This window comes from Ostrea edulis, chromosome 1, assembly GCF_947568905.1.
Source record: "Ostrea edulis chromosome 1, xbOstEdul1.1, whole genome shotgun sequence".
NCBI lineage: Eukaryota > Metazoa > Mollusca > Bivalvia > Ostreida > Ostreidae > Ostrea > Ostrea edulis.
Genome location: NC_079164.1, coordinates 55,441,395 through 55,468,555, shown reverse-complemented (window position 1 = coordinate 55,468,555; position 27,161 = coordinate 55,441,395). Strand labels below are relative to the sequence as shown.

General features: G+C 34.6%; 1 protein-coding gene across 2 annotated transcripts in view; it reads left to right on the top strand.

Annotated features, from left to right (window-relative positions):
- The window catches only part of LOC125664664 (replication factor C subunit 2-like), a 119,080-nt gene that overhangs the window by 57,445 nt on the left and 34,474 nt on the right, over window positions 1-27,161 (top strand). For both annotated transcript variants that reach the window (XM_056154518.1, XM_056154520.1), the window contains one exon: window positions 23,653-23,753. In XM_056154518.1, coding sequence (XP_056010493.1) covers window positions 23,653-23,753 — 101 coding nt within the window. The remainder of the gene's footprint in view (window positions 1-23,652; window positions 23,754-27,161) is intronic.

Here is a 27,161-nt window from a genome sequence, read left to right as displayed (position 1 = left end):
AGTTACGCAATATCATCCTTCTGAGACACCGATCTCTGTCCTTCGCTGTCAAAGCATAATCGTGCACAAATTCTTTCTCGTTCACAATGGACGCGGATCAGTTAATTTTTTACTGTGTTGCACACATTTTTGCTGCGTCTGACAAAATTTTTACTGAGTCGGAACAGCAGCCAAAACACACGTGGAAAACCCTCCTGTTTCGTGTATAGCTTAATGACGTGGCTTCTAATTATAGATTGCACCATGCAAATTGATTTTCCTGGCCTCTAAGCGCCATGCGAAGGTAACAATGCAAAGGCACCCTAGCTAAAACGGTTTCATATACATATTCTTATTCAATTTTAGATTTTGAATCACTTTAATTATTACAGACGCAGATTCAAATGGGAATTTTAACTGAAGAATGACCTGCATCTGCGTCTCACTTTCCCCAAGAATGAGGACAAAAATATCACCCTTTTTATACATATTTTGTTCACTGTTCAACGAACTGTATTTCCGGGGGGGAAATGCAACTGCAGATATGAATGTTATCCCTGTGCTAGATCGGTTGCAAAATTACGACTACTTTAAACACAACTTGACTACAGCGATGCATAAATTCGCCTATAGGTGGCGATAAACCGGAAACATGATGACGAAAGCAAAACCCAACTGGCGGCAATAAGCGCCTAATCTACGCTTAGCGCTTAAAAACAGAACCAAAGAGGAAAAAGTTTAATGTTGCAAAACTAAAGGAACCATCTACAAAACAAAACTACCAAATAACCTTACAAAACAGATTCTCTGTTTTACCGATCGAAGAGGAAGACCAAGATATTAATACTATATGGGAGAAAACTAAGAATGCCATTATACAAACATGTGAAGAAACCATAGGTTATGTCCAAAACAAATGTAAACATTGGATGTGAGATGACACTTGGGCTAGAGTAGACGAAAGAAGGCAAGCTAAAGAGAAAGTGGTAAGAGCTACAACCAGACACCAAACACGTCAAGCACAGGAGAACTACACCCAAAAAGATCAGGAGGTGAAGAAAAATTGTAAAAAAGACAAAAGCGAGTATATACGGTACTTGAAAAAGAAATCAGTGAGAATATTATTTAGAAAATAAACATGTGTGAACCCATGAAATATATGTAGTCGTTGAGTCTACGTATAAGAATAATTCCATGTGTGTAAGGTGAATTCCAAATTGTGGAAAATAGCTCTGACGCAACTGTCTAAATCTGGGATAGATAGAACATAAAACAACGAATTACAAGAGATGTCTAATATCAAACTTATGGTACGGTACTGTAGTAAATAAAATACACTTTATGATGATAGGAGTCTGAACTGCGCACGTGGCATCATTGGTTTGGATATGTATTTGATACACGGCCGAGTGACAGTTGTAGGTATTTAAATTCCTTTGTTTTGCACGTTATCTAACATAACACATTCTCTGATTGAGCAGTGGACTTTCCCTGCGTCCAATCATATGCTGAAAGTTGAGGCTACAAAAATCGCACTAAATCTGCCAAGGGTTTGTAGAGAAGCGGAGCGGATCGTAAACCCTTGGCTAGCGTCAAGATGGTAGATCTCTAAATTATGTAGAAAACTTACTTTCACGTTGTCCGTCAAAACAAATTATAGCTTTTATTCATAGTCGAATTATATATATTTTTAATCATCACGACTCAAAACCCCAATTATATACTCAAGTGTGTCACCTCCACAAAGAAGCACGGGCGAAGTTTCAACTATGTAAACACCTAATTACCCCTTCGGCATTCAACGAAATTCAGTTAAGGTCCAAGCGGAAATTATTACACGCCTGGGTAACGGTGGGTATACATCACTTTGAGAGAACGAGAGTGAAAAACAATGAAATGTGTTTTATGGGACCCAACTTCACTTCGAGAGATCAAGAACTTTGAGAGATCAAATGTTCGAGAGATTGATAGTAAATCTTCTTTGTTATATAGAGAGAAAAAATCGGGACCATGATTTCACTTCGAGAGACCGAAAACTTCGAGAGATCGAAGTTCGAGCCATCAAGAGTCACCTGTAGTTGACTAATAAAGACAAATTAAACGTTTGTTCATTATTTCAAAATTTGAAACTCAGTATTGCGAATAATGTGCTTTTAATGGTAGTTTTGTCCAGTGCAACAATTTAAGGGCAAAATTATGAATACACGTTTCTTCTCTTCAAACGCAATAATTGAAATTGTAGACAAGGTGATCCTTTATCACCTTATATTTTTTCTTCTTTGTGCAGAAATTTTAGCTATACAAATAAGAGAAAATAAAAGTATTAAAGGTATAACTATAATGAAAAGAAAATTTCACAACTAGCCGATGATACATCAATTATACTTGATGGTAGCAAGGAATCTCTTCTAGAAACAATAAAAGTATTGCAACACTTCTCTGAAAACTAATACAGTATGGATTGGATCAAAAAAATATAGTCAGGATACCCTTTCTGAATTGGGGGACTTAATGTAAGTTTACTCTACTTGGAATTAATTTTGATGTAGAGTTACAGAACATGTCAAAACTAAATTATCAGCCAAAGTTAAGCAGAATAAAATCAATCTTAAATCAATGGGAGAAAAGACATTTGACACCAATAGGAAAAATTACTGTTATCAAAACTCTGGTCTTGCCTCTATTATATAATATTTTTATGGCAATTCCAAATCCCGATGACAGCTATTGTAAAGAATTAGATAAACTATTCTTTTCTTTCTTGTGGAGCCATTCTCAACATAGAATTAAAAAAGAGGTAATCATAAAGCAATATGAGGATGCATGGTGGGTTAAAAATGATCAATGTAAAGGCTTTTATAGCCTCTTTAAAATTGTTTTGGATGATACAACTCCTTTTTTCAGATAGGGGTTTCCATAATTTCATACCAAATTTAGATCTTAATAAAGTTACTACATGTGGAATAGAATATATAAGAAAAATAAAGACATCACTGAAAAACAGATTTTGGGTTGATGTATTTGATTCTTGGATTGAGCTACAGCATAAACAAAATCCATTTACAGTAACAGCAGATACTCCAATATTTTACAATTCTAACTTTCTTGTGGGTAGGAAAGCATTTCTTAATAAATCCATGTTTCACAATAATATTAAATACCTTAATGACCTTATTGATGAAGAGGGTTTGTTCCTGACTTATGAATCTGTCTGTAACATTTATCCAAAAGTGAAAATTAATTTTTTTGAATATATGAGTGTCATAAATGCTATTAAAGCATGAATGAAAAAAAGTAAAGTTTGATAAAAAATTAATTAAATTAACAAACCCTCTGATTATGTCTAGTATATATACTATTCTACGATGCAAAAAATCAAGATAATTTTATACTCTTCTCAATCAAAACTGCACAGAACCCACTGGTAAAAGAAAGTGGAATGAAATCTTTGAATTAAATGACACAGAATGGAAAATGATTTTCCCTTTAAAGTTACAAGTAATTGTTAACTGCAATGGTTTCAATACAGAATTCTGAACAAAATTTTAGCTTCAAACTCATACTTATTCAAAATCAAAATTAGAGATGATAAGAATTGTACATTCTGTCAGATAGAAGAAGAAACAATTGAACATTTGTTTTGGGAATGTGATAGTGTTCAGCATTTCTTAAGAGAATTTGAAGTTTGTTTTGAACATAAGACCAATCTTCAAATATCAGTAACAAAAAATAATTTTATTTTTGGATTTTTGTATGAAAAGAAAACTATACAAAATAATCTTGTTCTTTGGCTGAAATATTATATCTATACTATGAGATGTAAAGGGAAGACACGTACTGAATGTAAATGTTGCGATATCGCTAATGAATACATTTTATGAAACTCAAAGACATATTGCATATAAAAATGGTGAAAAAGATTTGTTTGACACCTGCTGGAACCACTGGAATCAATTATTTCATTGAGTGTTTGTTTTTTTCTTTAAAAAAAAAAAAATTTCAATATATATGTACCTTTAATATATTAGATGACTGTATGTCTCTCTCTCTCTCTCTCTCTCTCTCTCTCTCTCTCTCTCTCTCTTTGACCAAACCTACTAAATGAGGATGTCCTCACAATGTGTAGAAGAGAATACACACATATATTATTCTAAAGGCAAAAAGGTACTATGTTAGGTATAGCTATAGGGATATCTATAAAAGTTTATCTAATACTCTCTTTTGAATTATGAAGAAAAGTTTTTGAGAGAGAATATTAGTAAGGACATGTCCTCACACCACTTGTCCTCACTAAGCTAATATTTTGTATCTACATCTTTCACATGCTGTAGGTGACCTTTATGAGGATGTAATTGTGAGGACATTTATTTGTCCTCATAGAACAATTCTTGTCCTCACAATGTCTGTCCATTGGTTGAAATTTGTCCTCACTTTACATGTTTTACTGCCCCCCCCCCCCTCTCTCTCTCTCTCTCTCTCTCTCTCTCTCTCTCTCTCTCAGAAAAGAATATATACATATACCTTTGGTAGCTTCTTATAAACATTTTGTACAAGTTTCTTTGCAGAATGTATGTATATATAAATATATATACTGTATGTATGTTTGAAAAAAAAATCTATCTGAATGACAAACAGAAAAGCTGCTATATATATTATATATTTCTTGGACATTGTCAGGTAGTGTACAACCCAATTTTGGTAAAATGTTTTAACTTTAAAGTTATAAGGTGCAAACTTCCCAGAACGATCCCGTACCATTCGATATCTGACATATGCATGCTCTTCAAATAAAGAAGTGCACATCTGATTTGGGGGGATATGATAAAATCAAGATTTATCAAGAATGATGATATATTTAATGTAAATGAATTCATTCAATGTCACACTAATGTCCAAATCTTAATTTGTAAGGAATGGTTATTGCACTTCAAAAGTTCAAAGTCACTTCGCTTCAGTATCTGGTATGTCCACCATTGGCATCAATAACTGCTTGGCATCGTCTTCCCAATGATGCAATCAGATTTCAAATAAACTGTCATTGTATGTTATTCTACTCCATTGGTAATGCATTCACAAGTTGTTGCAATGTCTGAAGTGCAGGTTGACGTTGTTGGACGTGTCTATCCAGTTCATTCCAAAGGTGCTCAATAGGGTTCAAACCTGGCGATTTTGATGGCCAAGGCAGAACTTGGATGTTGTTGGTGTCGTGTGCCTAGCTGTGTGTGGTCTTTCGTCATCATTGTGAAAATTTGCACCATTATTCTGCATAATTGGTACAACATGATGCCATAGAATTTCATCATTGTAGCGCAGGGCCGTCAGATTGACCTGTACATACACCAACTGTATCCTTCCAGTATGAGATATTGCTGCCCACATCATTACACTTCCGCCACCAAATCTGTCAACTTCCTGGATACAGTTAGGGGCAAAATGCCCATTTCAACAGCGATAAACCCTTGCTCTTCCATCTACTCAGTGCAGCAGGAAACTGAACCATCACTGAACCAAACAGTTCTCCAGCACATCTGTGGCCACACCCAATGTGTTTGGGCCCACTGAAGTCTGTTTTGTCAATGTTGTCTGTGGCCACACCCGATGTGTTTGGGCCCATTGAAGTCTGTTTTGTCAATGTTGTCTGTGCATGGCCACACCCGATGTGTCTTGGCCCATTGAAGTCTGTTTCGTCGATGTTGTCTGTGGTCACACCCGATGTGTCTGGGCCCATTTAATTCTGTTTCGTCGATGTTGCTGCGTCAAGACAACAGCTCTTACAAATGGCCTTGCTCTAATTCTGTTCTCACACAAATTGTTACAGACTATCTGATCTATTATCCTGCATTGCAGCTGTAGATGAAGCCATTGTGAACCTTTCACACAAATGGCGTAGTCTGATGAACCTATCCTGGACCAGCGTTGTTACCCTTGGTCACCCGGTACGGGGGCGGTCACATGTTGATCCTTGTTGGTGATGCCTGTCCCAAGGGTGAGATATAGTACTCGGGGACACATTCAGGACATTGGCAACTGCTGTCTGTGATTCGCCTGCTTCTAGTTGACCGATTGCATTGTTCCACTGGGCTTCGTTGAGATGTGGCATATATAACTTCATCGTTGACTGTCTAAAGGCAAAACTGAGAACCCCTGGCTTTTGTAGGCATAAGGTTTATGTACCACGAGAAATACATGCCAACTTGATAAACGTGTGTGAATTGTGCAAATCAAGCGTATACGAATTCGTGCAAAACAATGACCTGTCCCATATAATAACCCTTGATTGGAAAACTGGTTTGTTTTCCTCAATGGTATAACATAATGGTTATTTAAACACATAATTTTTATCGAATAAATAATTTCATAAGAAAAAATATTAAAAAGTTGTTATGCATTTCTTTTTTTGAAAAGTATTATTAGACAGTTTTCAACTTATTACCTACTTTTAAGATCTGTGTTATCACAAGACATGTTCAACCAAAATAAAAACTTTTTTGTGTTTATCCATGTGTTTGTACATATCAGAACTGTTAATGAATTATTACAAAAAGTCGTAACAGTGACTTCTATAATCATGGGAAAAAATAAGAACATTGAAAATATCAGATGAATACTGTATTTAAAAAATTATTGATGTGTCAGATTGTTGGTCTCGGGAAGGGGGGGGGGGGGTGTCCTTCATTGAAATGAGATGTATATAATTCCAGTGTTATTTATTACAATTGTTTTGATTGGACAAAAATAAAGCTGAACAAGAGTTTACACATCAATAAATCCGAAAACGCGATGTATTCATACATGCCTGAAAACAAATAACGTAGTGCGGGGAAACTATTCAAATTTTTGCAATTGTAACAATAAAGTGAATGTCAATTGGAATTATAAGAATCAAACATTCTTTTTGAAGAATTTATCGATGTGTAAACTCCGGACAGTTTACTCACAAACTTAACATAAGAGTACTATGTTTTACAAATATTTCTTGTTGATATAAAAGTTCCCATCTCATAGACCTTTGATCATAATTGATCACAAATATTCCTTGGGACAGGGGTCTTTTGGGCCAAGGTGATTTTGGAAAGGTCAAGGTCACTTAGAACATATATCTTATATAAGGATAAAGTTCCTTATTTCTTAAGTTTTTGAACAGGTATTGATCATATATCACACAAATAAGTAACACGAAAACTGATTAGCGCCCCCCCCCCCCCCCCCCCCCCCCCCCCCCACACACACACACACACACACACACTATCCCTGTCAGTATCAATCACATATTGGTTTCAGAAATTAGTTTTCAGAAATTCTATACATTGGCCTATATTTGTACAATAACATATGCGTGTATTCTCTTCTAGACAATGTGAGGACGTCCTCACTTAACAGGTTTCATCATAGAGGGAGATATAGAGAGAGAATACTATTTAACATTACGGATTGTGAAAAACGGTTATAGGTATGTGTATACCTGCTGTCTGCTTCAACGCCCCAGACGTCAATCAGCGCACGCTTTACCCGTGAACATTAGCCTAGACACATAAACACTTATGATCCACAGCCGCTTGGCTTTCAATACAAATAAAGCATCAATCTAATCAAAATCGAATATTTAATCGGATCCAAATATCAAATTGTCCAATTTTAATTACGATATTGAGGCCTTGGAAATCTGAGAGAGAGAGAGAGAGAGAGAGAGAGTACAGTCATATACATGTGCATATATTATATCATTATTATTTCATTATGTTAATTTGAGTTTTCTCTGAAATCAGTATTTCATATATAACTAGTACTTATTGTAACGGGGACCGTTACACATGTTCCCCAAACATTCCCCCATTTAGTAAGTGGTGACATTTATTTCAGTACAAGTTGTTTTGACCATTGCAAACTGTGGAGCATGTGAAGATATAACTATCTTATAACATTCAGTCCATTTTATACTAGTTCAAATCAGTTATAAAGATCTGAGAGTGTTGTGCACGTACGTGCATGTACGTGCATATAAATAATTCGACCATCTCGATACATTAGAAGTCTTACTATATGAGTACAAGAGAAGTTTCACAACTGTTCAATGAAAAACGAGAAATTAACGGCAACTCAAAACTACAAAGACCGAAATCAATGCACGTGCATACACGTGCGCGTGAGTACCACACAGCAATTTTGTTGATGCTATTCAATAGACATTTGAACAATATACTTACCATATGAATTTGGTATCGATTGCTTCACTCATAAGAAAGTTATTGGGATTTCAAAATCGTCCAATCAGAATTAAGCGCACGTGCATGAACGTGCAGGGAAGTGATTTTGAGAGTATTAATAAATTGAGAGGCCCAAAACATACCTGCAACGTAATTTTCAAACCTATTCATTGCAATCTCAAAATGTTATAGACCAATACTTAAATTTAGACGTCAAAAATTACAATGCATGCGCATTCACGCGCATGCAATTTTGATTATGGAAAATTTGTTGACACCATTTCATAGGCATTCATATCATAGATCCTCAGGGTAAATTTGAATTCATTTCAGTTTTTAATTCAATAGTTATGACCATTTTTGTACCCGAAAAATGAAAGAAAAGCTATGCACGTGCATACACGCGCACGTGAGTACGACTGAGCATCAATGTTGATGTCATTCAATAGACATTTGATAGATATACTTACAGTATAAATTTCATATTGTTTCCATCATTTATAAGAAAGTTATGGCCATTTGAAACTCGTCCAATCACAATTTAGCACACGTGCATGCACGTGCCGGATGGTAATTATGACTGTACACTTTTGTTAAGAATATCAAGATACATAAACAATACAAGTTTGAAAAGATTTTGACAAAAAACAAAAAAGTTATGGTCATTGAAAGAATTGAACCTTCAAAAGACAATACACGTGCGTGCGCGTTTGCAATTTTTGTTACATCGATCTGTAGATATTTGACATGTCTACCTATCCTGTAAATATCATTCAATTTCCTTAATTGGCATGAATGTTATAAACGGTTTTGTATTATCCAATCAAATTGAAGCACACGTGCATACGCGTGCAGAATTGAAATTTTGACGATGCCAAACAGTTAAGGGTCCCAAGTTATACCTACGATATAAATATCAAACGATTTCATTGAAAAATAAAAAAGTTAGACTGATTCCAAAGTTTGTAAACAAAAAATCCAATGCACGTGCATGCACATGCATGCATTTTCAGACAAAATGACATTCGTTCCGCACATCTACATATGCTATACTATCATCCTAAAAAGGTTTCATATTGATCCCTTGAGTAGTTTCTGAGAACACTCGTGGACAAAAAAGTCCCAAGAAGAAAGAAAGAATAAAAATAATAATAACTAGTACTTATTGTAACGGGGACCGTTACACATGTTCCCCAAACATTCCCCCATTTAGCAAGCGGTGCCATTTATTTCAGTACAAGTGGTTTTGACCATGGCAAACTGTCTAGCATGTGAATATATAACTATTTCATAACGTACAGTCCATTTCATGCTAGTACATATCAGTTATAAAGATCTGAAAATTTTGTGCACGTGCATGCACGTGCTGATAAGTAATTTGACCATCTCGATACATTACAAGTCTTACCATATGAGTACAAGAGAAGTTTCACAACAGTTCAATGAAAATCGAGAAATTAACAACAACTCAAAACTACAAAGACCGAGATCAATGCACGTGCATACACGTGCGCGTGAGTACCACACAGCAATTTAGTTGATGTTAATCAATAGACATTTGAACAATATACTTACTATATAAATTTGGTATTGATTGCTTCACTCATAAGAAAGTTATTGAGATTTCAAAATCGTCCAATCAGAATTAAGCGCACGTGCATGCGCGTGCAGGGAAGTGATTTTGACACTATTAATAAATTGACAGGCCCAAAACATACCTGCAACCTAATTTTCAAACCTATTCATTGCAATCTCAAAATGTTATAGACCAATACTCAAATTTAGATGTCAAAAATTACAATCCACGCGCATTCACGCGCACGCGATTTTGATAATGGAAAATTTGTTGACACCATTTCACAGACATTCATATCATAGATCCTCAGGGTAAATTTGAATTCATTTCAGTTTTTAATTCAATAGTTATGACCATTTTAGTACCCGAAAAATGAAAGAAAAGCTATGCACGTGCATACACGGGCACGTGAGTATGACTCGGCATCAATGTTGATGTCATTCAATAGACATTTGATAGATATACTTACAGTATAAATTTCATATTGTTTCCATCATTTATAAGAAAGTTATGGCCATTTGAAAATCGTCCAATCAGAATTTAGCACACGTGCATGCACGTGCCGGATGGTAATTATGACTATACACTTTTGTTAAGAATATCAAGATACATATACAATACAAGTTTGAAAAGATTTTCACAAAAAACAAAAAAGTTAGGGTCATTGAAAGAATTGAACCTTCAAAAGACAATGCACGTGCGTGCGCATGCGCGTTTGCAATTTTTATTACATCGATCTGTAGATATTTGAAATGTCTACCTATCCTGTAAATATCATTAAATTTCCTTGATTGGCATGAATGATATAAATGGTTTTGTATTATCCAATCAAATTGAAGCACACGTGCATGCGCGTGCAGAATTGAAATTTTGACGATGCCAAACAGTTAAGGGTCCCTTGTTATACCTACGATATAAATAGCAAACGATTTCATTGAAAAATAAAAAAGTTAGACTGATTCCAAAGTTGGTAAACAAAAAATCCAATGCACGTGCATGCACATGCATGCATTTTCAGACAAAATGACATTCGTTCCGCACATCTACATATGCTATACTATCATCCTAAAAAGGTTTCAGATTGATCCCTTGAGTAGTTTCTGAGAACACTCGTGGACAAAAAAGTCCCAAGAAGAAAGAAAGAATAATAATAATAATAATAACTAGTACTTATTGTAACGGGGACCGTTACACATGTTCCCCAAACATTCCCCCATTTAGTAAGTGGTGACATTTATTTCAGTACAAGTTGTTTTGACCATTGCAAACTGTGGAGCATGTGAATATATAACTATGTTATAACGTTCAGTCCATTTCATACTAGTTCAAATCAGTTATAAAAATCTGAGAGTTTTGTGCACGTGCACGTACGTGCATGCACGTGCATATAAATAATTCGACCATCTCGATACATTAGAAGTCTTACTATATGAGTACAAGAGAAGTTTCACAACTGTTCAATGAAAAGCGAGAAATTAACGGCAACTCAAAACTACAAAGACCGAAATCAATGCACGTGCACACACGTGCGCGTGAGTACCACACAACAATTTTGTTAATGCTAATCAATAGACATTTAAACAATATACTTACTATATGAATTTGGTATCGATCGCTTCACTCTTAAGAAAGTTATTGGGATTTCAAAATCGTCCAATCAGAATTAAGCGCACGTGCATGCGCGTGCAGGGAAGTGATTTTGAGACTATTAATAAATTGACAGGTCCAAAACATACCTGCAACGTAATTTTCAAACCTATTCATTGCAATCTCAAAATGTTATAGACCAATTCTCAAATATAGACGTCAAAAATTACAATGCACGCGCATTCACGCGCACGCGATTTTGATAATGGAAAATTTGTTGACACCATTTCACAGACATTCATATCATAGATCCTCAGGGTAAATTTGAATTCATTTCAGTTTTTAATTCAATAGTTATGACCATTTTAGTACCCGAAAAATGAAAGAAAAGCTATGCACGTGCATACACGCGCACGTGAGTATGACTCAACATCAATGTTGATGTCATTCAATAGACATTTGATAGATATACTTACAGTATAAATTTCATATTGTTTCCATCATTTATAAGAAAGTTATGGCCATTTGAAAATCGTCCAATCAGAATTTAGCACACGTGCATGCACGTGCCGGATGGTAATTATGACTATACACTTTTGTTAAGAATATCAAGATACATATACAATACAAGTTTGAAAAGATTTTCACAAAAAACAAAAAAGTTAGGGTCATTGAAAGAATTGAACCTTCAAAAGACAATGCACGTGCGTGCGCATGCGCGTTTGCAATTTTTATTACATCGATCTGTAGATATTTGACATGTCTACCTATCCTGTAAATATCATTCAATTTCCTTAATTGGTATGAATGTTATAAACGGTTTTGTATTATCCAATCAAATTGAAGCACACGTGCATGCGCGTGCAAAATTGAAATTTTGACGATGCCAAACAGTTAAGGGTCCCATGTTATACCTACGATATAAATATCAAACGATTTCATTGAAAAATAAAAAAGTTAGACTGATTCCAAAGTTTGTAAACAAAAAATCCAATGACGTGCATGCACATGCATGCATTTTCAGACAAAATGACATTCGTTCCGCACATCTACATATGCTATACTATCATCCTAAAAAGGTTTCATATTGATCCCTTGAGTAGTTTCTGAGAACACTCGTGGACAAAAAAGTCCCAAGAAGAAAGAAAGAATAATAATAATAATAATAACTAGACACGATCTCGTTGCGAGCAACGAGTAGGTCTTCCGTCCGATTTGTTGATGCACTCGGAGTAAAAAAAAAAAAAAAGACAAATGAGTCCCAATTAAATTTCCGACTTTAAGACACTTTAGATATAATCAATTTTTCATATCATAAGCTTCTGAAGCAAAGTTGCTGTGAAATTCGTTTGAAATTCGACTCTCCAGGCGAGCCATAAGGCCCGCGGGCCTATTTCTTGATGTCATTTGTTAGCCCTCTATAGACTCAACAACTTTAGTTCTATATGTCTTTACAAAATATTTACCTGTAAAAAGTTATTGAGATCGACCGATATCGACAAAAAATCGACTCTACAGGCGAGCCATTAGGACCATAGGCCTATTTCTTGATATCAATCGATAAATCTCGATAAACTGAACAACTTTTGTTCAATATGTCCTTACAAAATATTTACCAGTTACAAGTTTTTGAAATCGACTGATATCGACAAAAATCGACTCTACAGGCGAGCCATGAGGCCCACAGACCCATTTTTTGATATTGATCGATAGGTTATGACACATTGAACAACTTTTGTTCAATAATGCTTTTCCAAAAATATGTCGTTTTAAAGATATGAGGCGTCAAATATTTACGATTTTGGCCCTTAAAATCTCTAATTACGTAACATATGACCTACTTTTTGATTTGATAAGATCAAGCTCGTTGAGATGAACATTTCCGCTTCTACAACTTATTATAAAATATTAATAGTTTCTGAGATATTCTCAAAAACATTTGGACCCTTCTGAACCCCTAATTTAAAGGGCCAGCCCGTTTTGCTTGATATCGTAAGAAAGGCCTTGTCATTTTAAACATTTTTTGCTCAACAAGTATTTAGAAATTCTTTACCGTTCTCGAGTTATCTCTACAAGAAATATTTAGGGGCCAAACTGTAGCTCCCTAACGGGGCCACATAGGGAAAAAACGAAATGTACATATTGTTTAGATTATTATTCTGAACAACTTTTGTTCAATAATGCTTTTCAAAATATTTGTCGTTTTCAAGATATGAGGCGTCAATTATTTATGATTTTGGCCCTTAAAATCCCTTATTACGTAACATATGACCTACTTTTTGATTTGATAAGAACAAGCTTGTTTAGATGAACATTTCCGCTTCAATGACTTATTACAAAATATTAATAGTTTCTGAGATATTCTCATAAACCTTTGGACCCTTCTGGGCCCCTAATTTAAAGGGTCAGCCCCTTTTGCTTGATATCGTAAGAAAGGTCATGACATTTCAAACATTTTTTGTTCAACAAGTATTTAGAAATTCTTTACCGTTCTGGAGTTATTTCTAGAAGTAATTTTTAGGGGCCAAACTGTAGCTCCCTAACGGGGCCACATAGGGTAAAAACGAAATATGCATATTGTTCAGATCATCATTCTGAACAACTTTTGTTCTTTATTGCTTTTCAAAATATTTGTCGTTTTCGAGATACAAGGGGTAAAAAATTTATGGTTTTGGCCCTTAAAATCCCTTATTACGTAACATATGACCTAAATTTTTATATGAATAGATTTGGATTGTTGAGATGAACATTTTTTGTTCTTTGACTTATACCAAAATATTAACGATTTCTGAGATATTTGATGTAGACTTTGAGCCCTTCTAGATCCCTAATTTAAGGGGCTAGCCCCTAAATTTTAATATTTTCGAAAAGATCTTGTAAATGTGCACAACTTTTGTTCTACATGTCTTAACAAAATATTTGCAAGAAAAAAGATATTGGAGATCAAAGGTCAAAAATCGCCGAAATCGGCGAAAAATTTTGGCATCCATTTTTTCAGGTCCAGGCGAGCGTTCAGGCAAATCGCCTCCGGTAAAATCGAATTCCCCACAAATCTTCTAAAATGTTTACTCTATCTTGTGTAGAAATTTCAAGACTCTAGCTTCAAAACTAACGGAGGAGATGCGTGGACAACAAGGCCCTTCAAAAAGTCACTAAAAGAGAGATAACTCCTGACCGGAAGTGACGTCATGCACGAAATTTTGCAAGCAAAGTCTCGTCATCACAAGACATCTTTCCTGAAAATTTCGTGAAAATCGATCGAGAAATGGCTGAGAAAAACGCGTGTACTACCAAGGAAAATAATAATAATAATAATAATGAAGAAGAAGAACGCGAACAATAATAGTAAGGTCTTCCGCAGGAGACGGAAGACCTTAATAAGAAACCGAGTAAAACCAATATGTTCCCAAACTTTGTTTGGGGAACATAACTAGTACTTATTGTAACGGGGACCGTTACAGATGTTCCCCAAACATTCCCACATTTAGTAAGTGGTGACATTTATATCAGTACAAGTTGTTTTGACCATTGCAAACTGTGTAGCATGTGAATATATTACTATCTTATAACGTTCAGTCCATTCCATACTAGTTCAAATCAGTTATAAAGATCTGAGAGTTTTCTGCACGTGCACGTACGTGCTTGCACGTGCATATAAATAATTTGACCATCTCGATACATTACAAGTCTTACCATATGAGTACAACAGAAGTTTCACAACTGTTCAATGAAAAACGAGAAATTAACGGCAACTCAAAACTACAAAGACCGAAATCAATGCACGTGCATACACGTCTGCGTGAGTACGACACAGCAATTTTGTTGATGCTAATCAATAGACATTTGAACAATATACTTACTATATGAATTTGGTATGGATTGCTTCACTCATAAGAAAGTTATTGAAATTTCAAAATCGTCGAATCAGAATTAAGCGCACGTGCATGCGCATGCAGGGAAGTGATTTTGAGACTATTAATAAATTGACAGGCCCAAAACATATCTGCAACCTAATTTTCAAACCTATTCATTGCAATCTCAAAATGTTATAGACCAATACTTAAATTTAGACGTCAAAAATTACAATGCACGCGCATTCACGCGCACGCAATTTTGATAATGGAAAATTTGTTGACACCATTTCATAGACATTCACATCATAGATCCTCAGGGTAAATTTGAATTCATTTCAGTTTTTAATTCAATAGTTATGACCATTTTAGTACCCGAAAAATGAAAGAAAAGCTATGCACGTGCATACACGGGCACGTGAGTATGACTGAGCATCAATGTTGATGTCATTCAATAGACATTTGATAGATATACTTACAGTATAAATTTCATATTGTTTCCATCATTTATAAGAAAGTTATGGCCATTTGAAACTCGTCCAATCAGAATTTAGCACACGTGCACGCACGTGCCGGATGGTAATTATGACTATACACTTTTGTTAAGAATATCAAGATACATATACAATACAAGTTTGAAAAGATTTTGACAAAAAACAAAAAAGTTAGGGTCATTGAAAGAATTGAACCTTCAAAAGACAATACACGTGCGTGCGCGTTTGCAATTTTTGTTACATCGATCTGTAGATATTTGACATGTCTACCTATCCTGTAAATATCATTCAATTTCCTTAATTGGCATGAATGTTATAAACGGTTTTGTATTATCCAATCAAATTGAAGCACACGTGCATGCGCGTGCAGAATTGAAATTTTGACGATGCCAAACAGTTAAGGGTCCCAAGTTATACCTACGATATAAATATCAAACGATTTCATTGAAAAATAAAAAAGTTAGACTGATTCCAAAGTTTGTAAACAAAAAATCCAATGCACGTGCATGCACATGCATGCATTTTCAGACAAAATGACATTCGTTCCGCACATCTACATATGCTATACTATCATCCTAAAAAGGTTTCATATTGATCCCTTGAGTAGTTTCTGAGAACACTCGTGGACAAAAAAGTCCCAAGAAGAAAGAAAGAATAAAAATAATAATAACTAGTACTTATTGTAACGGGGACCGTTACACATGTTCCCCAAACATTCCCCCATTTAGCAAGCGGTGCCATTTATTTCAGTACAAGTGGTTTTGACCATGGCAAACTGTCTAGCATGTGAATATATAACTATTTCATAACGTACAGTCCATTTCATGCTAGTACATATCAGTTATAAAGATCTGAAAATTTTGTGCACGTGCATGCACGTGCTGATAAGTAATTTGACCATCTCGATACATTACAAGTCTTACCATATGAGTACAAGAGAAGTTTCACAACAGTTCAATGAAAATCGAGAAATTAACAACAACTCAAAACTACAAAGACCGAGATCAATGCACGTGCATACACGTGCGCGTGAGTACCACACAGCAATTTAGTTGATGTTAATCAATAGACATTTGAACAATATACTTACTATATAAATTTGGTATTGATTGCTTCACTCATAAGAAAGTTATTGAGATTTCAAAATCGTCCAATCAGAATTAAGCGCACGTGCATGCGCGTGCAGGGAAGTGATTTTGACACTATTAATAAATTGACAGGCCCAAAACATACCTGCAACCTAAATTTCAATCCTATTCATTGCAATTTAAAAATGTTATAGACCAATACTTCAATTTAGAAGTCAAAAATTACAATGCACGCGCATTCACGCGTACGCAATTTTGATAATGGAAAATTTGTTTACACCATTTCATAGACATTCATATCATAGATCCTCAGGGTAAATTTGAATTCATTTCAGTTTTTAATTCAATAGTTCTGACCATTTTAGTACCCGAAAAATGAAGGAAAAGATATGCACGTGCATACACGGGCACGTGAGTATGACTCGGCATCAATGTTGATGTCATTCAATAGACATTTGATAGATATACTTACAGTATAAATTTCATATTGTTTCCATCATTTATAAGAAAGTTATGGCGATTTGAAAATCGTCCAATCAGAATTTAGCACACGTGCATGCACGTGCCGAATGGTAATTATGACTATACACTTTTGTTAAGAATATCAAGATACATATACAATACAAGTTTGAAAAGATTTTGATAAAAAACTAAAAAGTTATGGTCATTGAAAAAATTGAACCTTCAAAAGACAATGCACGTGCATGCGCATGCGCGTTTGCAATTTTTATTACATCGATCTGTAGATATTTGAAATGTCTACCTATCCTGTAAATATCATTAAATTTCCTTGATTACCATGAATGATATAAACGGTTTTGTATTATCCAATCAAATTGAAGCACACGTGCATGCGCGTGCAGAATTGAAATTTTGACGATGCCAAACAGTTAAGGGTCCCTTGTTATACCTACGATATAAATAGCAAACGATTTCATTGAAAAATAAAAAAGTTAGACTGATTCCAAAGTTGGTAAACAAAAAATCCAATGCACGTGCATGCACATGCATGCATTTTCAGACAAAATGACATTCGTTCCGCACATCTACATATGCTATACTATCATCCTAAAAAGGTTTCAGATTGATCCCTTGAGTAGTTTCTGAGAACACTCGTGGACAAAAAAGTCCCAAGAAGAAAGAAAGAATAATAATAATAATAATAATAAGAAACAGAGTAAAACCAATATGTTCCCAAACTTCGTTTGGGGAACATAATAATAATAAGAAACAGAGTAAAACCAATATGTTCCCAAACTTCGTTTGGGGAACATAATAATAAGAAACAGAGTAAAACCAATATGTTCCCAAACTTTGTTTGGGGAACATAATTATAGATGTGTGCAGTGCAGAAATGTGAACTCTAACAGTAGTAGTGTACATCTAAATGTTTGTTATTTATTGGGTAACTAGAATTGCCGAAATACCCGTGATTTACCGAAATACCCTCATAAAATACCGATATACCCACTAACCTACCGAAATACCCGATGTTTATATTCATATTCCTGTAATTGAAATATTTGTATAAGAAGTTTTTCTATATAAAAAAAAGTATTTAATATCACTTGTAAAATCACATTTTACCAAAACTTCTCACACTTTTCCTCATCCCTCCCGAAGCCTTTATTTGATTAATTGAAGACACGCGCGATAGCCACACAGTTCAAACGATAATTAATCTCGCCCGCTTTGAAATTTTAATTACGAGTCCCTATAGCTATACCTAACACAGTACATTTTTGTCTTTACAATAACATGCGTGTATTCTCTTCTAGACATTGTGAAGACGTCCTAACTTAACAGGGTTCATTGTCTAGAGAATGGTCTCGGGCATGTGTATATCTGTTACATAACACTTCCTGTCTGCTTTAACACCCCAGACCTCGATCAACGCACGCGCTACTCGTGAAACTGCTAAGACAACATTAGACTAGCCACACGAACGCCGCTTTGTAATCAATACAAATAAAGCATCAATCTAATTAAAATAAAATATTTAAGTATTTTAGTATACTACATATTAATGATTGTCAAAACAAAATCTGATGGCAGAATTATGTTTGGCTTCCTTTCACTCTAGATTATTGTCTACCTAATATAATACCAAAAAGTACATAACAAGTAAAACGCAGCTTTTGGGTATACGCCACCCTTGTCGTATATGTGTGGCCTTACTCTACAAAGTATGATAAATTTTGATTCAACATGCAGGTAATTTTGATGATGCTGACAATCATATGTACCATACGTAATAAAACGAATTAGTAAGTTGTAAGCGAGGAAACCAGCACTTGATGAAGGAATTTTAAAAAAACCACCCTAGTTTAATTACTGGTAAAATTTGTTGGGTATATGTAATTGTAAGCTGATAAGCAGATTGCATCCCCTGGAGTAGAGACATTACAATTTTGACGCGTTGAACATATACACACAGGGTCTTCTCCCCCGTGTGTTGTTTTAAGAACATGTGCAGCAGGGACCCAACAAGTGTACATGTACATATAAACGATGTTTGGTTGAAATGGGAAAACAAAAATCTTTCTTTTAGCATAATATAAAATTGACATTTTTTTTATTCTTAAAACATACAAAATAATATTTTGTTATTAAAAATTTTTTCCAATACTTCCTCAATTTTTTTGTAACATTGATGATTTCTGTGAATAATTTTCAACAGAAAAGAAAAAACTCCAGCTGTAGTTTAAATCTGATTTTCCTCTTAGAATAACAAATGGTAAAATTTCAAAATATTAGCACATGCATACTGTGTATATCTATGAAAACAGAAGCCTGTTCAGCAGAGCGGGCGCCTGTGAACATTCCTAATATTCATGTGCGTCCGCTCTGCTGAACAGGCTTCAGGTACGTGTATATCTAGGTATGAGGTATGTGTATACCTGTTACATAACGCTTCCTGTCTGCTTCAACGCCCCAGACAACGATCAGTGCACGCTTGTCAAATTGTTCAATTTAATTTACATTGTTGAGGCTTTAATCTGAGAGAGAGTGAGAGATTGGAATATAAGAAGGCAATTATATCATATAATATAATAACACAAAGTTGATAACAAGTAAAACGCACTTTTGGGGGTATACGCCACCCACCTTAATTATGCATGTGCGATTAGTCTACAAAATATGTTGGATTTTGATTAAACATACATGTATGCAATTAGAGAGTATGTTTTGATGTTGCTCACATTCATACCGTAATCAAAAGAATTAAGAAAGCAGATTGCATATCCTTGGGTTGAGACATTACAATTTTCACGTCCTTTATGCGACACGTTGAACATATACACACCAGATTTTTATCATGTCCACTTCTCCCCCGTGTGTTGTTTTAAGAACACGTGCAGCACGGAGCCAATAGGTGTACATATAGAAATGGGAAGAGAAAATCTTTTAGCAAAATATAAAAATTGACATTTCTTTATTCCTAAAAAACACAAAATGATATTTTGTTATAAATAAATTTTTGAATCAATTCTCAAAGTCTGCATACATATGTGAACGCCATTAAAACAGACAGAACATATTAATCTTGCACTCATATACGGTCATTTGTAAATCTTTCTTTTTTTTTCACTGTAAATATTATTAGCACATAGCTTCTTATCCAAGGTACATTATCATTATATGGAGCATAAAATACTAAAAAACAAAATTAAATAACGGATTTTTTTTTAGAATAAAAAAGTTTGAGGTGTATTAAATATGATACATGTAAATCCTAAGTACATGTGTATCTGGTTTTAGTAAGGACAAATAAACGTTCCCGATTTTATTTTTTATTTTTTGTTAAATGATTTATTTAATGTGCCGGTATGTAATGCCAGAAAGCTGACGATAATCAAGCCGTAATCATTTTCTGCCGATGAATAAAATAACTATTGTACAGGTAGATTGCCCTAACAGGTAAACAACGGTACTTCACACCGCGGCGGTGTAACTCTGCCCCGCAATGAAATCCCTCGGCGGGATAGCGCGGGAAAGATTAACATACCTCGGGGGGAGCGCTGTCTAATACGGGATCCGCGCTGGCCGTACTGTAAGAAACCTTCATTTCAACAGTATTTCAACCTTTATTGATCATTATGTCATATGTAGTAGTTCATTGGTTAGATGCAGTTTTACTGATATTCTTGTTACGTCAAAAATTCAAATTCTGAGAGATTCAAAGATGGGGTATAGATCCATAGATTTATAGGTTAACCCATATATCACAGAGTTCCAACTTCGACTGAATACCTTAGGGGCCAAGTGGGCCCCTGAATAAGAAATCATTTTAGCCCACATGAAATTTTAGTTAACCCACACCTATGAAATTGAATAACATGATTTTTTTTACAAGAAAAAAGAAACATCAGGTCACATTTCAATTTATTTAAAAAGTTAAAATATTAATATTCAAATTCTGTTTCCATTTCTGTAATTCCTTCAACTCTCTCTCTTTCTCTCTTTCTCTCTCTCTCTCTCTCTCTCTAGCAAAAACATCAGAGTTCATGTACTTAATGATCTTTGCGGTGTCTGATTTTAACACACGCTTCTTCAGACTTTTTATGCGATTTCGAAAGTTATGTTTACAATGCTGTCAAGTTTATAACTCGGACAAGCTGTCATAATGATTGGACCTTTCGTGTCCTGTTTTGTGCATACAGCACATGTTCATGTCATCTCCTTTTCGCCCTCCTCGAGCCACATTCTCCCCTTCTTTCCACTTTGGTAAAAACAGACGTTCTTTTTGTTTGAATTAACTCTTGCATTGTTCAACTTCTTCTGGTTTACATTTTGGAAGGTTTAATACCCCAGCAGTGTCTCGCCAAGTGGCAAAATCTCAACCGGAAATTGAACTTCAATTATATTAGCAGTCTTCACGAAAACATTTAAAACTTGCTGGCCAGTCGGACCAGTGAACTGTCTGAATTTACTGGCCCACAGTGAAATTTACTGGACCCCTAAATTTTCATGTTTATCACATACATTATGGAATGCATTGTAAAATTGTACAATTAATTTACTGAAACTATGGTTATTACTCGTATTCATATCCACCTCAAGACATCCTTTCTGTTGATACCAGAAAAACAACACCGTACATGGTATTTTCTCTCTTTTTGCCCACAAACAACTAGACTACAAATTCACGTATTTTTCACAAACATGAAAACAGCCCGAGTGCACCTTAGGAAGTAGCCTTATAAACTATAGAAATTGCATAAAATCAGAGATATTAACTGCAATTGACGAAGTTCATTTTAATTGGACAATGCAATAAAGCAACAATTACCGGTGTGCGGTGCGATACAGAATGCGGCCATTTTTGTTGTTTCAACAAGTTGTTCGTTTAATAGTCACATGATCAACGTACAAGTTATCTTGACAATTACATGCAAGTATAGTTATCGTTCTTTACGAAATAAACAAACCACGATGTCCAAACATTTTTTTTATTCATTTTTATTTTTATGGTAAATGTAAGCAAACAAGATCGACGTTTAGAATATCTAAATCCAACATTATATTTAATGTGACTTACAAAAAGTCTACAAGCCCATCGGACTTTCTGATTTTTAATTTTCACTGACCCGACCGTAAAATTCACTGGCCTCGGTCTTAGGACCACTGAGTTTTGCGAAGACTGTATTAGGACTCGGATCAGTTGAAAAGAAAAATGTTGATTGGACAATTACAGTCGCCAAGTGGGCGACAAGAACAGAAATTTGGGGTGCCCACAAGCAAAGTTTAGTTGCCAATGCGAGTGGGCAAGCGGTAATTTGGAACCCTGTATCAATAACCTATGAAAATTTCAAAGACCAGGTAATATATTGCTGACCTTCCTTTATTCATGTGTCACAAAGCAAAGTATGTCACAGCTCAATCTGATTAAAATACAAATCTTTCAAATAGTAATAATAATAAACTTATATAGAATTCTTGTCAAGTGAGACATAATGAAATATAATAAATTGTGCCTTTGCCCATGCAAACTTGAAAATGTTAAAATGATACCAGCGCTCGTTGCTCGTTCTTCACTACATGTACATGTATAGGGGTTAAATTCATAACTGTAGACTCTTGCATTTTTCTCTTATTCAGAACTTCTCCCACTTTTTAACCATGCAAACAATACTGGTGTTTTGTAATGATAATAACAATAATTTATTTTATTCTTTGAAATTTATGAGTGATCCGCAGTTTTCCATGAATTTTCGCAGTTGATAATCCTGATATTTGTACTTTATAAATCAAATTTCTGATATAATAAGAAAGTTTACTTTCACTCTTATGCACACATTCCTTTTTTTCATTTTTGCCTTGCTATGAAAATCGATCCTTTGACTTTGGTGTTCCGAATGACAGTGAACAGTGAACGTACGATGAACGCTTTGTGAATGCACGGTGAGCGCAAAATTGTAAACAGAGAGCGAAATTTGAACGCACGGTGAGCGAACAGAAAAATGGTAAAGTAGAACGTTTCAGGGACTGTACCTTAAGTAAATTAAGTTCTACAACTTTTGGCATTTTCGCCATGTTTGTTAATGAATGTCACAAAACAAACACCTTATAATAAAAACACCCTATATAACCTTTCTCATGAGGGTATTACGTACTGTTTACGATACTCTTATTGTAAATTAATACAGGATGATATTGTACATGTAAACAATATAAAATCTATTGCATATAATTTTGGTATTTTGAATAAATATGCCTACATTATGGTAGAATCAATCATGTGAAATATACGATGTTTGATGAAATATTGATCAATTTTGAAGTAAATAAATTTTTTCCGTAGAATTTTTTAGCAGATAAATGCTTTCATAATTAAGAATTTTATCTTCAATGCACTTTTCATTTTTCCAGCATGACAGATGGAGCACAGCAAGCTTTGAGGAGAACTATGGAGATTTACTCAAAAACCACCAGATTTGCACTTGCCTGCAATGCTTCAGACAAAATAATAGGTAATCTTAGGCACTTTCCTCAAGATCTATATTTAGCATATATGAAGGTTGTCCCAAATTACTGAGGGCAAGTGGCGTTCTTCAGTAAACTTAAGTCACAGATAAATGAAACTTAGGCAACTGAAAGAACATATAATTTTCATTGTTTGTTACTTTTCTTGAGATGTGTAGGAAAATTCACTTCCAGCAAGTTCTGAATGACATAGCTCACCTGAGCCGAATGCTCAAATGAGCTTTTCTGATCAATTCTCTGATCAATTTTTTGTCGTCATCATAAACTATTTACATTTTTCCTGACATAGTGGAGATTCAAGTTTGTTAAAATCATGGTCCTCAGGGGTAGGGTGTGACCACAGTAGGGGATCAAAGTTATTCATGGGAATATATAGGGAAAATCTTAAAAAATCTTCTACTCAAGAACCACAAGGCCTGAAAGTTTAAATTTACATGAAAGCTTCCTGATATAATGCAAATTCAAGTTTATAAAAATCATGGCCCTTCAGGGTAGGGTGGGCCACAATAGGGGGATCAAAGTTTTACATACAAGTATATAGGGAAAATCTTTTTAAAAAATTCCTTTCAAAAGCCACAGGGCCAGAAAAGTGGAAAGAACCTGAACCACAAAGTACTAAATTTGGCCCTTTCGCCAAAATAAATGAGGCTTTCACAGTTGATGCTCTAGGATTTATAGGTTATAGAACAATTTATTTTACAACTATATCTTTTCTAGTTTTCGTTTTACAGTCGTTTAAACTTTGTGTTGTTTTTCAGCAGAAAAGCTATAATGTCATGATGTTGACGTTATGAGAATCACAGTGTAATACACAAAAAATGGACGCATAGGTTAATATATATTCTTTGGGCTTATTTTGGTTGTAAATCACAACTAATAAAATACTAGGAACTTGTATATTTTCTATCATGATGTTTAAATTTGTGATATATCCCCCCTCCCCACTACATAACACTTTACAATTTTTTCCCGCTGTATTGGACATAATTGAAAAATCGTGATCAAAAATATCCTTGCGGTGAAAGGACCACAGCAAATAGTATTGGTTTACCGTCTATCTCAAAGACGAGTTTATATTTTCAAGTTGCATTTATATCGATTCGTATCAATTTCCATTATAATTGATATTAATTGACGATAAAAAAAGAGAGACAACTGTATAATTTTGGTTAAACTTGAGTAATTATAGTAACTAATTAGAAAATGGATTTTTTGAACATCCACCTCGTAAACTAAATTTTTTAAAATAAAACACGGTGGACCTTTAAAATTGTCGGCACCTCTGAAGTCTTGATTTTCTGAGCGAGGTAGACCTTTAAGTCCATGGAGGATCTAAGTGGATATCTGGCATCTGTGTCTCCTTTGTGCCAACGTACACCTTCGTGTGATAAAAAAAGATAATAAATACTAAGCGAAATATTAGTGGGTGAAAATTAAAACGTATAAAACGGCGACTTGTATATATTCATATCATTTAATGATATATATTATTGTAAATTTGAAATAGTAATTTAATTTTAAAAAATGCACCTTCACTGTCTATCTTTAAAGAATTATCATACTGATTTGATAACTTACTTAAATTGTTTACATGTTGGAGTTTGCTATTCGAAACAATTCATCTTAACTTATGACGTTCGTTATGTATTAGTTTTTCACGTTTATATGTTTGAGTGGACAGTGTCGCTAAATGGATTTTAATTATCTCCAAGTAGAAACCTCAACATGTTTGTAAATCGGGATTATTTCTTGTATATAGATATATCAAGATATTGATACATATCCGTATGCAGACTTCCCCGTAGACGTTCACACCTAAATTCTCGACACCCCGTACACAAACACCTGTACATGTTAGTCGGCACATTGTTTCACAGCACGAGTTCACCAAATAAGAGACTTTCAGGATCATTTGACTTTAAAAATGAACAAATGAATATCACATGATATAGATTGGCAATGATTTCAATTTGATGAATAGCATGAGTTATACCAGCTCAAAGAAATGTGGACCATAAAATGACAAATAAAAGCATTGAGTTTTGGGTCCATTCTGCTCTTCGTGGACTGAATACATTTTGTTATCGAAGATGGAAAAAATTATTTTAAAAATGCCTAGATTGTCCGCTTGCATAAACATGCATTACGGTGGTAAAAAAAAACAACTAGTAAATCCAATGAAGTTGTTGTAATATAGATTATATATTTATTTTATTTTTGACTGAGAGGGCGTTAGATAGCTAGGCACGTAACATCGGTTTTAAAAAGAGAGGGGGCAGTCCTAACTTGTGCCAGCCGAATAATTTAACACGGAAAAAAGGTAAATTAAATATATCAGAATGAAGTGGAATGGTTAATTAATATTGTTCATTTCAAGATTTGATTAAACTTCCCGTACCTGTATACAATTACTGATGCTCTCTCTCTCTCTCTTTTTCTCTCTATCTCTCTCTCAGTTATAGATTCAGTACTGTTGTATAGCGTGTATGAATAGAAGCAACTAAAATGCAAATCATCAAATCATTTTGTCTATATTTTTTTGTGTGTAAACTAGTTGCATTTGACACCGATATTTCGAAGCAGCAGACTTGGATGGGTCGACACTGCACAGGGTTTGACATTTACTTTTTTCAACACTAGACCAGTCGGGCTACTTCAAATGATTTTTACTAGACCTGACTTTATATCCACTAGCCCTGACCAACTTTCCAGAAATAAATACTTCATGTAAATGACAAACGTTTACGACGTAATTTATTAACTTGATAAACACTTTATTATAGTCAATTCAAATAAACTGTTTAAAATGAACATCGAGTAGATGTCGTAAAACATCACTGCCGACCGCGACTTATTTATTAGAACTGAAAATAGAGATTATTCCACCACACGGTTCAAGATTGGTAGTTTCTTGTTTATTATTTAACACGACCAGTCGGACTAGTAAATCGACATTTTACCCGACCGGACCTATCATTTAGTAGACTCGGTCGGTCGGACGTGCCTTAGTGTCAAACCCTGCTGCACACTTAAAGAAATTGAATTCGGGAGGGGGATTGGGACAGTTTGAGTGGATGAAGACCACCACCGCCACCACACACATGTACACAATTTAAGGTTTTGAAGATTGGTCAATTTAAGCACAATTTCCTGTTGCTATTGTAGGCTGGATTATTAAATTAAGATATATTTATTGGCAAAACACATGTCCAGTTTATTAATTGGCAAAACATATATAATATAGCATTCAGCCCGTATGTCATAATTTAATTTTACTTGTATCACGCAATTTGACTTGTTAAGCAGCTGAAAAAAATATTTGTTTATATTGTATAAATGTAACTTGGTATGGGGACATACCTCCTTGACAACTAAGACGAGACTACTTTTCCTTT